Source organism: Tauraco erythrolophus, chromosome 5 (assembly GCF_009769465.1).
Source record: "Tauraco erythrolophus isolate bTauEry1 chromosome 5, bTauEry1.pri, whole genome shotgun sequence".
Classification (NCBI taxonomy): Eukaryota; Metazoa; Chordata; class Aves; order Musophagiformes; family Musophagidae; genus Tauraco; species Tauraco erythrolophus.
In genome coordinates this window covers 5,371,602-5,388,383 of record NC_141469.1, presented here as the reverse complement: position 1 = coordinate 5,388,383, position 16,782 = coordinate 5,371,602, and the positions used below count along the sequence as shown (strand labels likewise).

Below are 16,782 nucleotides of genomic sequence, written 5' to 3'. Positions count from 1 at the left end.
GGGTCACTGTACCACAATAAAGGAGATAGACTTGTAGTGTGGTTTTTCTGTTAAAAACAATTGCTCGTTCATTGCCTAGCTCTGCCTAGCTTTTTACACAATCCACTAGAAGTTCTGCAATACCGTTTACTTAGGACATCTATTTAAGGACACATTAACCACTGCAATTAATTAGCTTTAATTATGGTAAGAAATTAGATCATCGCAGTACTTCAGTTGAAGTTTCACACCATATGTGAAATTACCATATGAATCGTAATTACTTTACAAGTATTAAGAAAGCCCTACACCGGCTTTCATTTCCCATATTTCCAACTGATAAAAGAGGTGCAAACTACAGAAAAAAAGCCAAAAGATTGAAATCTTGACATTTTATAAGCAGAGCACTGCTTCCACAATGCAGGATTCACTACAGATAAAGAAAGCCAAAGGACAGGTTCTGGTCACCACCACAAAATGAAGAAGATTCCTTTTGGTCAGGAGTCCCATTAGTACTCTGGTACACAGAAGTTGCCAGGATTGTAAAAGATTCAAACAATATTGCTGATCTCTACCAGAAAGCAAAAATTTGATTAAATCACATTTGTTTCCAAGACCAGTCATCATAATGATACAATATTTGGGTCCTCTTTTCAGGAAGGGCTTATTCAAGAACATTACAACAGGCTGCCATCCCCTTACTTCCCAAGAGGGTATGTGAAGAGCGTTACAAAAGAAGATTCACAGGAAGAATGCTCTGTGCTGGGAACGTCCAGGAACAGAAACGTGTTGATAGCTGTCAAGGAGACAGTGGCGGACCACTGATGTGTGAACGTCCAGGGGAAAGCTGGGCTGTGTATGGTGTGACCTCCTGGGGCTACGGCTGTGGAGTGAAAGATTCTCCAGGTGTCTACACAAAAGTATCGTCTTTTGTACCCTGGATAAAAAGTGTGACCAAACTATGAATGTCTGTAATGAAAACCAAACTTTGTTAGCAAAGTTTGAGGCAGAACAACTTGAACAGCACAGACAGTGCACAGCTGGGGCCCACAGTGGGTGGAAACAGACACACTGTCCTGATTCATGTGTTTTTCTTTTTGTTAAATCCAAGCTGTATACACACAACCTTTCCAGTTAGGGATTACTATCCAAACAAAATCCCTCTGTGTTAAGGAAGTTTGTATCTTCCACGAACAAGCTACCATGTATCTAAGATAAGGGGAAAAGTGATAGCCAGCTTAGAGTAATATTGGAGCAGGACAGCTGCAGAATTCACTATGAAATTCACCGCCCACAGGAAGACTGTAGTAGCTCCAAGCTATTTATGCTCCAAGCTTCTCTAGAATTAATTACAGATCTCAAAATTAATCTTCAGTCTAGTTTATGGTATCAGTTCTTGACTGTTTTCTTATTATTCCTATGATCTTACGCTCAGCCCTCTTAGTTTTGACTCACTTTTCATTAGCTAAGGAGACCATTAGCAGGTTCACTCTCGGTAAGTAATTCTTGATTATGTGTTAAACGTGAGAAGGAAGATAATTGTCAATAACCAGATTCCCGGCTATTCTGACATGAGTTCTCACAGCTTATTGTGCAAAAAGTACATTCCCAAGTAAAACAGCTAGTCCTCTGGAAGTTAGTTTCCCTGCAAACATCCTGCACAGGTGCAAGAGCTAGATCAAAAACAAATTACCTCTTATTTTCTTTCCTCTAGGTTAATATAGTTTGTCTTCTTTCTGAAATCCATAGTTTTTAGTACATACAACGTTTCAGAAAGAATTTACTTTTCCTATTTACCACTAGCTGTCAGTACAGTATCAGACTAACAGACAAACATCTCAATCCTCTCACTGCTAGTTTTGGAGGAGCTTTACTCAAGTAACACTTCAGAACCTCTGACAATCCCACAAGACAAAGTTTTATAACTTTGTACAACGCAAATACTAGAGATGTTGAGCCAAAACCTGTCTGAGAAGGTCTATAAAGTCTTAAACTACTATTTTCTAATAGATAGTTTTCAGGGACTTTTAAAGTATTGACACATCTTGATTCCATTAAATTCCTTTAACAAATACTGTTCCTTACGCTATGAAAACCTTAATAGTTTATTACAAAAATGCACTGATAAAGTTACTCTTGATGCACAAGACAAACACAAACCGACTCACTATCCTCACAGACAGGGCCAGCCCCTTGAAGTCACCACACAGAACACAGGGAGTCATCACCACCTTAGTGCAGCACTCGTAGATATCACGCCTGGAAAATATCTGCGAGTAACTAGTCGAGAGACAGGAAAGTTCAGTGCTACCTCGATGGTCCCTGGCTCTCCGCACGCGTGTTCTACGTATTACATTAACATGCTGCTTAAAAAGACACAGCGAAGGCTCCGTGGGCCATGAAACACTCCAGTGTGACAAAGTGTGGCAGATGTGCGTCACCACATAGTAATTGTGCAAACTGTGACTACCAGTGACTGTGCTCCTGTGTCTCCTGTCCCCAAACTCTCTGGCTACAACAGTGTTACGTGACCTTTTGCGAACAAAGAGGGCTGCTTGTACTCATGCTGTAAGTGGGCAATCATTCGTTTCTGTATGGTTCTGTGTCCTTCTGGTGTCATGACAAATATCCAAGACAACTCATCTTGCATACAAAAGTGGTGATAATACTGCAGAAGTCCATGTGGTTGAAGATTTGCTCTTAATTTCTCTCCGACCACTAACTTAGTTTTCAAAGGTCATGACTGGTTTAAATATCTTGTTGGAACTGGTGCTAAACTAGTACATGAGGTGCTTGAATATATTTTAGTTTTCCGTAATTCCACACTATTTGAAATAGTGAGAAATAGTTTATTTAAAAACATGTCAAAAATCATAGTACTGTGACCACCTACTGCTAGACCTATGTGAAACACTGTTAGTAAACTTTGAAAACATTTATGTTTTTACTTAGACGTAGTCCTTGTAATTAAAGGAAAGGGGAAGTACATCTGACAAAATGTATCTACTTGTACCATCAAAGCTTTGCTACACAAGACCCATTATTTTGAGACCGTGGTGAAGTAGGCTATGTAGTGCAATACATGTGTACAGGGGAAATAATAATTTTCTTTTAGAAGTTGCATCACATAAATGCGATACTTTTTGGGGGGGAATCAAGTCTGGATACTAAACATAGTAAACATTCAGATTTAGTGCAGTAGTTCATTAGTTTTGCTCTTTCAATAGGATGCTTTATTAGATTTGAAAATGTTGCACTACCATTTTCATGCGGAGAGCATGCCTTTTCAGTTGCTAACATAAAATGAAATTGTGTTTCTGTTACGCCACTCTAATTTTTGTTCACTGAGCCTGATGATGTAAATGTATACAATAAAAACTGCCACACCGACTGTAACTTTTATACATTAATCCTGTGGATAACGTACAAGCAGATGCTGCAGGAACATCAGCTGGGTAAACGTCATGTGAGGTTTCCTAAGTGAAAAAGGGTGCTCTTGAGAATATTTTCTTCAAAGCATATAAGCTTGGGGCCATTTTCTCAGAGCTGGAAGTTTGTTCTGTACGATGGAATTCCTACTGCTTTGTGTGCTTTAACTTAGACCTGTTAGGTCGTCATAAATGAGTTTATCCTACACTCTTGAAACTGCTTAAGAAAAATGTTGAACAAAGGGGAAGGGTCAAAAGTATTAACTTCTATTACCCGATTAACAACCATCTTAAAACACTGATGTGTGATCTATCCAGGTTCCCAAATATTGTGAAGATTTATAGTTAGATGCAGTTCCCCTGAACTTCCTAGTTTTTGTCCATTTTCCAGAGAATATACAAATAAAATAAAGAACAGAAGCATTACTGCAAGTGACACACAAAGCCTATATAATATGCATTTATCTCAATCTTAAACAAAATAAAGGGGCACTTACCTGTAAACCACAGATAAACCAAGATCCCATTTTATGATTATTACATGGAAAATATCTATAACCTCAGCTGTCTTATTCCCAGAAAAATTCACAGCACTAGAATAGCTTATATTTAACAAAAAAGTCAGTCCTGAATCCATGTTCTCCATTCTTTCAAATGTTACTTCAAGTATTTCGTGCTTTCAAGTGCTAGAATATTCATACTCATGTTATGCTGTTATTCTTTCAGAGTGGCAATCACAGAACACAACACGTAAGAAAGGTGAAACAATTAGGCTGAAGTAGCAGATCCCAGTATAAGAAACTAGCCAGAAAGCACGGAGTTTGTGCTATCAGGAGAGAAAAATGGCTGGTTGTGCTTCAAGCTCCTGGGTAACAGTGAATGCAGTTAAATGAGCTGGCAAAGACCAGACCCACCTCATAAACATTAGACCCCTGCTCGCATGCAGTAGTTCCTGTTCCATTTATTGAGAACACAGAAACTGACCATGTAACCTCCTGCGAATGCAACACCATGCAAGTATGAACAGGGAAAAGATGACTTAAAAGAGTTTGAAAAGAAGTATTTACCTTTGTAACCATGTTAAGGAAATGAAAGACTAGGTTGGGTGAAAGCTGGAGAGGTAGAAGATGCTGGATGTAACTGCAGATGGAACAGGGTGCAGAAAAATATGGAGCATCTACAAAGGTAAGAGCTAAAATGCAACAGGAATAGACTGGAAAGATAGGAAAACAGTTGTTTGGAAAGCCACATCTTGTAAGAAAACCTCTATTGTACTCAGATAAGGGAAAGCAGATTTCACTACCCTCTGTGCATGTGACTGGATGCTCACGGAAAGCTTCAGTCACAGAAGATGCTAGGTAACCTCACTAAGCACTCAAAACTAGTAAGCGATACCCACAGCAAACATTATAGTTCATGCATTTGTATTTGACCATCACCTTAAACCTCGGTTTTTCCTTCTCTTGAATCAAACCCACTGTTTTATCTTTGCAAGTTCTAAGTATTTGATGAAGAACTCAACATTGAATGTTCACAGATCTAACCTGCAGGCCAGATCAAGCCACCCTGCCAGTTTATTCAGGTGGAAATACCAGTGACTTTATCAGATGGCTCACACAATGGGCTAGCTGGACAGCTACATGGTCCTCCTCTAAGATAGCTTCACACAAGAGGATCCTCCATTATAGGTGGCAGAAACAGGATAGTCAGTTTTCAAAGGACAACTTGTTTAAAAAAAAAAGATAATTCAGTTATTATGCCCTAAAATTGTTAAAACAGATTAAAAACGCAGCTGCTGTCTGGTAAAAGCAAAGGCTAAAATTCAAGGGAATTGGGGTAACACATCAGACAACTGCATCAGTGCAATGCTAAAAGCAGCTAAAAGCCAACACCAGAAAGCCTGAACTTGTAGAACAAATGTGTTAACTTCTTTTATCTCTAAAAGAACTAAGGTTACTAGATAAATCCACTCTTAGAGAAAAGGAAATTCTCAGTACGCACTGACTGTTGGCTACCAGGCTCAGCAGCCACAAACTTGGAATCCTAAGCAGTGAAGATATCATATGATAGGGTCGTATGCAGAGCTGTTTAAGAGAAATCACACACCACCAATTCAACAGGTGTAGTACCACTTACCATAGCTCCAACACAGAACAGGCATTCAGCTACACTTTGGCAAGGGCAGGAAAAGTATCTGCTTCAAAAAAAAAAAAAGTTTCCTATGACAGCTCCCTAATCTTCTACCAGTCTATTCCGAAGTGTGACTAACATGACTCTCGGAAGTAATTTTCCTCAGATCTAACCCATGTTGTAATTCAAGTCCACAATTCTGCCCCCAACCACTTTAAACAGGAAACCCCCCTCACTTGCCAAGTATTTTGCAGTAATTGCACCATCTACTGATCCCAGTTCTAGCTTCAGATTTTGTTTCCCAGTCCTTTCAAAGACCCCCACTTCCCCCCTAACTTTTCAGTTTGCAATGATTTGCAAAAAAGTTATTAACTGGAAGACATTGTGCAACAGATTGTGCCAGCACAGCTGGTATTAGCCAAGACAGTAAATCTACTTTTAAGTAAAAAAATTACCTTGTCTGATTCTGCAATGGTTCACCATCTACTGGAGCTCCATATATTCTTTTCTTGAATATGGATTAAATAAAAGATCTCTCAGCAACCGAAATGGAAAAAGCAGCTACATTCCAAGTCAGCTTCTCCCCATCAGCAGTAACCTCTGACTGAAATCGTGACTTCGCGAATGGCTCCCAAACAACGCATCAGCCACAGCCACTGCTTTGGCCTGAAACCACACAGAGCCATAAACGTAAGGCCCAGCTACCAAAAGCTGTATCTCCACCACAGACACTTTTGGCATGTACCAGTAATTCCAAAAGAACACGTGCAGGTCCAGTCTTGGTTACCAGTAGTCTTGTAAGGAAGAAGCGACACTTGTAGTGAAAGTCGAGGTCTTTTTATTGTTTTATTGATACATTTGTATGCTTTACATTAGCATGTATATTAAAGTTGTGACTGCAGACTTCACGTTCCTTTTCTAGACTTCACAAACTTACCTTCAGCTTACGCAGTACACGTATACTCCTTGCAACAACCCTTCCATCACACGTGAAGAGCAGAAGAGCCACCACTGAAGGCACACGTGTCATCAGATTAGTAATATTGCGGTATGGTCAGCCACATGACAGAGTGCAGCACAGCCACGAAACTACAGAGCGCGTTATTATAATTGCTTAAGACTTGGTGATAGCCCAAAAATAGCAGCAGATCCCTGAAAGCAGTACAAAACGACCTCGTCATCCTAACTGTATTTTTTATTTGTCTAGAAACAGTTCAGGCTAATTTCAGGCACAGTAAGCTACGGTTCAGCCTCTCTTTGCAAAGATAATTGATGGACTGCAGAAGATCTCAGTTAGGCTCCAAGTCTGAACTTAATTAAAAAATGGTGTTAAGTCTAAAGGGAGATTTTAAGACCTAGGCTAAAATTAGCTTTTGCTAGCTCTGCTTGATAACCAGAAATACACAAAAAGCATCAATTCCAGAAGATCAAACAGATCTACCCTTACTCTAAGTAAAAACTGAAAGTTCTAGTCACAGCTACTCCTAGCATTCACATGTGGAATTTAGCCCCATCTTCTGTCATCACAACTCAAGGGTGTTTTTCCCCTGTAAAAACAAGTTTGAGGCAGTTTAATATTGCTACCAGAAACACATGCAAGACAACAAACATCACTGAACTGTAAGATGCTCTCCTAAGAGTTGTAAACTGCTCTGAAACAAAGCTATTAGTATTGACACCTCCCTCGACTCCTGCAGTTGCAGATTACTCTCAGTACTCACTTCAGTACATCAGAAACATACTTATAAAAAAGACATTCCTCTTGCACAGACATCCCTGAGGTATCTGTGGATTCAGATGCTTCCAGTTCTCCAGTTTGGCGGGCAAAAGTACTGGCAACATACATTTTACCATAATCCAGTATTCCTAGCTTATGTAGCACATTTTCACCCAAACCCAGTTCTTCCTAGCCACGCTGGGATTTGAGTGCGCTTCCTCCTGTTTTCCTGTCAATAAAACACACTCAAACAAAGCACGCCTTGAAACCAAAACACCAAGCCGATACTTTGATTTCAACAGACAATTCTCACTAGTTTAGTCGCTAAATAGGAATTATCAAATCGGTATTGTTCCCGCCCAAAACCTCGCTTCTTAGAGCTTATTGCGTAACACGTACCTAGTCATACACATTGCGGGGGAAGGATCTTCAACAGTAACAGATGGGTCTCTGCGCCTCCAGCTTCTGCGCTCCTGATGAGAAGAAAAAAAAGAGAGGAAAAAAAAAAGGTAATATATTAAAAAAACTGGGCTCTAACCACTTACGGAGGACAAAAAAGGAGAAAATACAGAAAACCGAACGAACAAAGAACGCAAAAGGGGGGCAGGCGGCCGACTCGGCCTGTTCCTTGCTACAGTCAACGACTAATACCCACAGGAGGGCAGAAGCTTTGCCAATTAGCAAGGAACTGCTCTTCCATGCCTAGGAAGGGAGACAGCCACGGGCGGCAGCCCCCATGGAGTCATGGATCACGCCTTCCCGCCCCGGCCACGTGGCGGCCGCCATGTTCTCTCCCTCCCTCCCTCCCTCCCTGCCGCGGGCCCCCACTCCCGCCGCCGCCTCCTCCCTCGCCCACCGCCTCCTCACCACGGGGCTCACCTGCCGCTCGCTCCCCTCCTCTGCCGCGGCGACTCCGCTCGGACCCGACCGCGCCTGCGGAAAAGAGCGCGCCGCGGCGCCTCACGGCTGCGCGAGCGAGCGAGAGAGCGCCCGCTCGGCACGTCCCGCACGTCCCTCAGCCTCCCCGGCCCGCCGCGCGCCGCGCTCCGCGCACCCGCCCGCGCCTGCCACGAGCCCCCAAAGCCCGCGGCGCGCCACCACCGCCGCGCGCACCGCCGCGAACCGAGCGCTGCTGGGAAAGGGCCACGCCCCCATGGTGGGCGGGGCCGTCCCCTGCGCGCGCAGGGGGCGGGGCGGAGGGCGGGGCGGTGGCCCCGCCCAAGCGAGAGGCGAACGTATCGCGGGGCGGAGGTGCGGGGGGAGCGCGGGTGAGCGCTCACTGCGAACCGCATTAAACCTTCCCTTCCGCTCCCTCGTCCTTTCGCAGGCTACTGAGCGGCTTCTCCCGCAGAAAACGGATTAAGGGATCCATGGAAAAGAGGCTGCAGGTGCTCCCCAAACCCAGAGAGTTTTCTTCAGCCGGTGTAGACATGGATGCTGCTCCCCATAGATAGCCAGGATACCCGTATGCACGTATACGTGCGTATGTGCGCGCACGCCATAGGATGCGCCTTAAATGCTAAACCACCACTATTTGCTATTTGATAACCACGGACTAAGAAGAAAGAAGAGGTCAGGAAAGACGTGCTAGAAACATGAAGTCATCTCTTTAGACAAACACAGGCAATTTCCCTTTCCCAGTCCACATAAGCCAGTGTACCTGGTTAATGCCGGACAAATTCCCACACTGCTGCTCTCTGGCAGAGGCCGCACCCCCGAGGTGAGGCTGCACTCTGTGCATGGGTGTGCTGGAGAGATGAGGCAGCTGATGGTGGCTTTTGCAGGCCAGATGACAGGGAACTGACCCAGCGGGGGACTGAACATCTGGCTCAGTCAGCTACAGCGGGATGACTTTGTATCTGAATCCTCAGGGAGGTTTCACAAGAGACTAGAAGTGATCACTGGTGTAGTGAAGGAAGCTGCCTTTTGGCACGTATTTTAGTATCCACATTTCTTACCTTTTTTTTTCTGTGGAAAAGGTAGGAAATCATTTTAACGCGTATCTGCCACGTTCAGTGTTTTTCATCGTTTTCAGAGGACGATGACTCAAATGTATGACTACCAGGGAATATTGTAGAATAACAAAGCTGCTGTTAGAACTATGCAAAAAGACACAAATTACGCTCCTACCCTGCCCCACAGTTCTCCCTGTGCCGTAAGCTAAACCTCAGCTGTTCTGACCTTGCACCATCTGTGTCCAGGAATTTTATTTCCACTCTGTGAAATGCATAAAAGAGCTGGCTCCTGCCTTTAGCTCATAAGCCTTCCTTCCAGACAGAGTTCTATAGGTAAAATAGATGTACTGTGTTTGTATAAGAAGTTACGCAAAAAATGTTTTTCTGTCTCTTTTTTTTTTTTTGTTACAGGAGTAAATCAGTCCAGAATTTAACTGAAGAAAGAAGCTTTACAAGAGACCTAGTAGGACAGACAGTCTTGATGAGATAATTGAGGAGACAATAGTTAAGATTTCTTTTTTGGGCTAAAGAGCCCCTTTCTCTATCTCCTGAATAACACAAGTTATAGGATTTGAACTAGTAATTCTGACTCAAGCTCCTACATTATGGTTGAACTAGGTCATTTCTGTGTCATATCTCTTGGAAGAGATCTGATAGTGACCTTCGGCTACTAGATCGACAGCTCTCCTAGGCAGACAGACAGATATCTGAGCAATTAAAAGTACATCAGCCTTATTTCCCATCTGAATTTCTCAAGAGGAAGAAAGAATCAGAATAGAAAAAGGGAAATGAAGAAAGAAAACAGTATTAGAAAAGAAGTAACCTGACAGAAAACAGCAGTGAAGACTCAAGCTTACTATATGCTTTTCAGATCTATCACCTTTACTTTGTCTAAATTCTTCCTCCATTCAGGTTTCCCTAGCCCTTGGCTTCAGCTGTTAATTACTTTCCTGTTCCTGTTATTTATCCTTTGATGCTGACTGTTGTGCTTTCTTCATCCATGTGGTCCACGGAGACAAAAAAGTGTCTTTCACCTTTGAGCTCTAAGAATTTGGGGATTGGAAGAACTGAAAAGAAACATTAAAAGAAAGCAGATAAATTGGAGATAGAGGTCAGGCAGGTGTTATTTGTAGCAAGGATCTTTTCCCTTGGCTTAGTACCTTTCTCTCATTGCGTTACTGATCCACTTTTGTTATTCTCACACATTATAGAGACGAGTATTGTAAAAGAAGCTTAGACTTCTAAACTCTGTAAGTCTGCATCATTTCTCTGTAATGAACGGAATATTTTGATAATGTAGGTTTCCTATCTTCTACACCTCTATGACGATATTAAACAGCTTTTGTCCAGCTCTTAGATAGTACCCTGTTCTGTTCTGAACTTGTTGATAACAGTGAATTTTCCTTTGGACATTCATACCACCTTTAGAGGTTTCTCCTAAGAAAGCTTCTCTCATGTCTGTGTAGGCTGATGCATTGGCACAACTACTGAATCCCCAAGGCAAATAATTTTAATAAAGTCTGCTTGTTATCTTAAAAATAGCAAGCTCTGGAAACGTTTCTATAGCACATTAGCAATTTCTGGCACAAGTAATAATAAATTAAGCAGGAAGCAAAAGCAGTAAAACAAGCAGCTGCATAAAGCAGTAATATTCACTCACAGAGAGAGTAAGCAATATTTTTCATGTCTGAAAACATTTCATGCTGCTCCCATGCTCCCGGATTGTGTTGTAGCTCGGTGTCAAGCTGCAAAAGCTGCTAACAAACCTGGAAAACGACAACTTTTGTGAACATAAAAATCACTTCCACACAGTGCTACATTTTCTTATCAGAGTTTATTGTTGCACTTCAGATACCATGCCACTATCAGAATAATATCTATTTTTTATTTTAAAAAACTTGGAGAAAAATGTTTCCAGCAAATTTCATTCAATGTGAATGACAAGAGTATTACATCTATAAACATTGAAATATCTATTTAATTTCTTCCTGAGGAAGTTTCACATTTTTAAGCAATGAAAAAGGATATTCTGTACAAGATAGTCTGCAAATCATTGAAACTAATTCTTTCTGCACAAGTAGAACTGGGAAAATATCACAGTATTTTCAGGAACGTTTGCTCAAACAATTAAGTGATTTAATATCAGGCTCTGTGTTTACACCCCCCAATGGTCACTTCTGCTCATAAACACACATTGATTTTTAATGGCATGGCTGTCTGCAGAAAGCAAATTTCAGAATGGTATTTATGAAAATAAAGGTGAAGCTCACATTATCAAGCATTTGTTTAAGAAATTGCTTGTGCAGTTATCTACCAGGGGAACAGAAACCATGGCTGTGTCACCAACCACAATTAAACATCTGACTTTGACTAGCAAACATAAATTCGCTGTAAAGAATCAGTATTTAAGACTGTTAATATTGATAGTCTATTTCGGGAAATCAAACACTGATTGTAGGTAAGCTGTGAATAGAAGAGGTTAAACTTGGTCAGATAATTCATGTAGTGTGACTTGCTTACTCAGCTGTACTCATGTGCATCCTATGATTTGGGGAATAACACATCTAGCTGTTGTCTGCATGCTTTGCTCACTCTTCATTCTTCACCAAGTTGACCGCACATTAAAAGTCATTCTGTTTTTTAAAGTCTCCTGTTAAATGTAAGAACATATTTAAATAGAATAATTCTGAAGAAAAAAAAAAGTGGCTTCATGCCATCTTTGTATAAACAAGTAATAAGCGAACACGAGAAATTCAGAACTGCAAAGAGCCCCAGCAGTTTGCCTCTACGTCTCTATTGCTTTGGTGCCGGAGACTAGCCCAGCCAGGGCACGGGAAGCTGACCCCGCAGCACCTTTTCCGAAGATGCTCGTGCTTAACGGACACGTCTCAACAGGAGCTGGGACTTACACAGATTCAAGATCATGCCCTTTCAGACACACAGTTCCACATCAAGCTACTTTACTCACAGCATCGACTCAGGTGAAGTTACCACAAGAATCCACTGGAGATCTCCCTAGGAACTCATTCATTTTGTTCCCAGTTCACTCCCTTAGGAAGGGCACTGGGACAATATAAGAGCTCCACCCTGCTGTTCCTGACTTGAGAGTCACCATGCCACTCCTTCCTGGAGGATAAGCTTGGTGTTTAGCTGCCAGACCAAGCCCAGTCCACCCAAGGCCAAGGCCATGCCGTGGGGGGCTTTAGCTCCCAAGTGCTACTTGGTGACTGCAGTTGGGCTGTTTTACCAGATCACCAACAACTGGAGGGGGCTCCCTGCCGTACCTCAGAGAGGACTTCATAGTAGCTGTCTGCAGCTTGTCGTCTTGTCTGTTGTGAAATTTCTAGAGGAACAATGTGACTAAAGTGCGTGTCCTCATCACCCTCATCATGTCCTTGATCGCCCACTTGTTCTGCAGGGATCTTGATTTCCCAAAGAATGAAGACAGAAAGGGAGATCTTGGAAACAAGGAATGAACTATGAATGTGGCTGAAGCCCATTCCTCCTGTATGTAGGAGGCACCCAATTTGTGTGCAGAGGGTCCTCTCAGCATGAAAACTTCAGGCATTTGATAGCGCCCCAAGGTTTTTCTTCTATTTTACAATCGCTGCTCTGCAGAACACGGAGCAACTGAGGCAGCAGTGCACAAAGCAGGAGCTTGTGCAATCCTCGTGGTTGTTTTCAAAATGTTTGAGTAACATTACATCAGGTTATATCACGGGTAAAATCAATCACACCCCTGGGTGTTTTCTCCAGTTATTCAATTTAGTTGTAAGAAATCCATATGGATGCTTGCAGGACACATGAGCTGCCCATAGCATGCAGAGTATTTGCTTTTACAGATGTTCAGAATCCAGAGTGTTTCTTTTATCAAGAAGTACTTTAAGACAAGTCAGCTTTTGGGACGAATCCAGGTGACAGCGAATATTTGAAGTGAAATGAAAATTCTCATTCTGTCTGATAAATAATAAAGATGTTCATCTTAAAAAAAGTCTACTCTAGTAGGTCCTCATCATTAATCATGCATATTCCCTTAGCAAAAATGTGCTGCGTAAAGAATACTGTTATATACAGCAAATTTGACTAGATTTTTTTCTTTACAGGTACAAAGACAAAATCAATAAATAAAGATAACCAGTTAGAGGAACAGTAAGGATCTCACCATCTGTTTTCAAGTTAGGGAATAACAGACTGGTTTCCGTTCCATTACCTTGAAAGTTAAATTATATGTTACATAAATGTCATAAAACAACACTGAGACATATTTTCCACCATTTGATGCGTGTTTTTAACTACTCACCCTAAAACAAATCATGAGAACATTACAGAGCTGCTGTAGAAAGCCTTGCTTTTAGTACTGTACTTCTCTTTTGTTTTCACTGCCTCTTCATGCCTTTAGAAAAACTCAGAGCCGAAGTTCAGTGGAGAAGCATCAAGGCCATACTGAGTGGAAGTTTTCATTGATCTTTCTCAACTTTTAAGTACTATTAATTAGACTTTATCTCGCATCTGAACTGATGCACTATGAGATGTATCACTGAAATGTGCCACATAAATGCAAGCCTGAATATTCATGTTTTCTGTGATCAGAGCGTAATTTCTACCATGATTACACACTATGTTTATTTTTTTCCCCTAAAGCTTATTCCTAATATTTATTACCAAACATGTTTAACACATCTGGAACCAGAACCAGTATTTTCATCTGGAAATCTGAGAGATTTTTGCAGCTGATGTAAATTGAAGGTTACTGAAAGATGCTACGATTTTGATCAGGTTGAGAGATCCTGGAATACACAAAGCATAGATTGAAGGCAAATAAGTTAAGGAAAAAATACTGGTGCAAATTAAGGCAATCTAAGTATGGATCTGTTCCTGCTGTTTACGAGTTCAGTGGAGTCACTCCTGATTGACAGAAATGGAAGCCCAGAGTGCAGTATCCGGATCCGGCGGCTCACAGAAGCCAGGAATGAAAGCCCGTTCATTGCACTGCTTCGGTTTGGTTCACAAGCGTTCAAGTGTAACACTGCTCTTCAGGGTTATATTGCAACTTTTTCGCTTCGCACGTCCAATTAAATTTCTGCTCAGGTGACAGCTATATTCTGTATTTCAGCCAGTACAAAGTCAGGACAATGGACAAAGGCCCTTACCACATTGTAAGGGTCTGTTGTTACATGCTGTAGTCATAGGCAATGTGTTTTGTGTGTGTTTTGTTCTTTTCTACACTGCTTTGCCTGTGGGTTCCGGATTTTGCTCCATGTATTTTGTTGCTATGCACAGCTAAATCATATATGATAACTGTACTTCTCACCCTTGTAAGTATACATTTTGGGTATTAGCAAGCTGATTCCAAACGCAGAAGTACACCTGGCATTTTGTGCTACATTAAGTTTTCTTATTTTATGCAAGACAATAATCAAACAGTAGGAAAAACTGTCAGCAGTCTAACAATGGGCTACAAAACCTACATGAGACACAATACTTTTAAACTGATATATAAAAATCTAAATATTTACCGTGAAATTGGACAGGTCATGTATCTCTGAAGCTTATACCAGTTGCAAATAACATTCACATATGTGCACAGTAGTCCACAAGTCCACAGGCCCAGAAATGTTTATGAGAAAGATTTGGCCCACCAGAGCTCTAAGAAACACAAGTATTTTCACAATCCACATGCCAGCATATGGAAATAATTTCTATCCTTCACTCTTTTTTGAAGAGGTATATCTTACAAGACCTTCTGGTAGCTACTGGAGACTAGGTACGATGACTGAAGTGTGGAGGAGAGCGTTTTTTCAATGCTATCTTACTTTCTGCAGCTCCTGTCTCAGCCACGATGGCAGGGGTTGTCCCAATTTGTGTAGGAGTTTTGACAGTTCCACGTTGTGATCTCTGTAGTAGCTTGACAGAAAAGCCCTGCACTGATGGATACAAAAGGAGATATTTTTATTTAATAAAATGTTGTACTGCAGTTGCTGTGAATTCTAGGTTTCAAAGTTTGTTTTACCTGTGTCAAAACTTTTCTTTCTCTTATGCAATTTCTATTGTTTTATGCTATCTACTGCATGCAAGTTTAAACTCTTCAGTTAGGAGCTGAACTGTAAAAGATAACTTTGGGAGAAACAAAGGTTGTCCAAAACAAACACTGAAGTCAAAGTGAAGGATCTGATTCTACTCTCAGATAGTAAGGTACATTAAGAATTGCACTGAAGTTGATGCAGTTACTCTGAATTTACTGAAGTGTGATTGAAACCAAAGCTTCTAAAATATCTTTGTATGTAAGCATGTATCAATTTATAACTCTTTTTTCAGAAGTATTTAGAGTTGAAAAATACAATAATAAACAAACACAGTCTTGTCTTCTCTCTGGCCAAAAGCCTTCTCACCCAGTGATTTTATATCAGTATGATTCTACTGATGTAAAGTTACTTATAATTTAAGTACTGTGAGAAAAAAAAAACTGGCTTGCTTGCCACACTAATAAATACTGCTGTTCAAACTGTAAGTTTTTATTTGTGTTTTAGCCAGCTAAATGAGATGGAAATACAGGACAGAATAAACATACAAGTTACAGGTAGAATAGGAGACTAAACTGCCCCTGGGTACAGGCTGCAGCATTTGGTCTGATAGAAATTTCTTCATTTCAGCATTTGTCTGGGGAAGGTATTTATAAAATTAATAGAAACAGAGTCTAACCTGTCTTATGACTGGATTACCTGAGAGTCTAACTGCTCTCCAAGACGAGGGACCAGACACAAATATCTGATCATGTCTGAGAAAAAACCATGCACTGTGGAGCCTCTGCTGCTTAAGTCACTTAGGTAAAGGCGACAGGTTTCCAGGTGAATTTCAGGGGTGCCAAGTTTATTTTTCTAAGGGTTACCAAGTTTTAAAAGTTGTTTTTTTAATGACTTTAATTCTTCACATTTGAAATAAAGAAATGAAAAAGTCTATGCACTCCACAGCTATCTTGAATGTTTCCTTTGTAGGGAAAGGTAGTCAATTAACATCTACTTAATTTTGTGTTCTTTCCCTTCTCACAATTTTGCTTGTGTGGTGTCCCATGTGCAACAACTGAATCCCTATATAATGATAATGAGCATAATGGTTTACCTCAGAATCCATAGGAGGGTATTTTCTACCTTTGCTCTTTCCAAGACACTTTGTTTTTCCTTCTTCCAGGAGCTGGCACCAGAAACCTTTATGTGAATCGAACCTGAAACAAATATTTTGCGGTGTAAAGGCTGTGAGATATTGCAAGGAGGATGCATCTCCCAAGTTTAGACAGAAGACTCGAAAGAATAAACCTAAGGTTATCGGTCTTATTTTAAGGGCAACCAAATCTAAATGTCAGAATCCAAAGGATTTGCGTACTTGTGTACTTTTGATGTACAGAATGGATGTTAACATTCCTGACTGATACCATTGAATCTGTTTTGCAGCTAACGTCAAAGTAAAGAGAATTTTTCTGTTTATGGATGTCAGCAGTCCGTGTTCCACTTACGGAAATAAAATTCCTTTTGATTCATCCAAAATTCATATGCAATTCTCACGAAGCAACACTACTTTG

At 41.0% G+C, this 16,782-nt stretch overlaps 2 protein-coding genes and 1 non-coding gene across 3 annotated transcripts in view; 1 reads left to right on the top strand and 2 right to left on the bottom strand.

Annotated features, from left to right (window-relative positions):
- PRSS12 (serine protease 12) overlaps positions 1 to 944 on the top strand; it is a 42,371-nt gene extending 41,427 nt beyond the window's left edge. Inside the window, exon 13 of the mRNA XM_086611788.1 lies at positions 637 to 944. Within this exon, the coding sequence (XP_086467914.1) occupies positions 637 to 944 (308 nt within the window). The remainder of the gene's footprint in view (positions 1 to 636) is intronic.
- Positions 945 to 7,873: 6,929 nt separating this feature from the next.
- Positions 7,874 to 8,004, bottom strand: LOC147528674 (small nucleolar RNA SNORA24). The gene has a single exon (XR_015222189.1). It is a non-coding gene; the product is annotated as a small nucleolar RNA SNORA24 (small nucleolar RNA).
- A 7,009-nt stretch (positions 8,005 to 15,013) lies between these two features.
- Positions 15,014 to 16,782, bottom strand: part of LOC104379105 (bifunctional heparan sulfate N-deacetylase/N-sulfotransferase 3) — a 59,635-nt gene continuing 57,866 nt past the window's right edge. The window contains exons 12-13 of the mRNA XM_009986302.2: positions 16,326 to 16,428; positions 15,014 to 15,133 (exon numbers count right to left, since the gene is read on the bottom strand). Coding sequence (XP_009984604.2) covers positions 15,014 to 15,133; positions 16,326 to 16,428 — 223 coding nt within the window. The remainder of the gene's footprint in view (positions 15,134 to 16,325; positions 16,429 to 16,782) is intronic.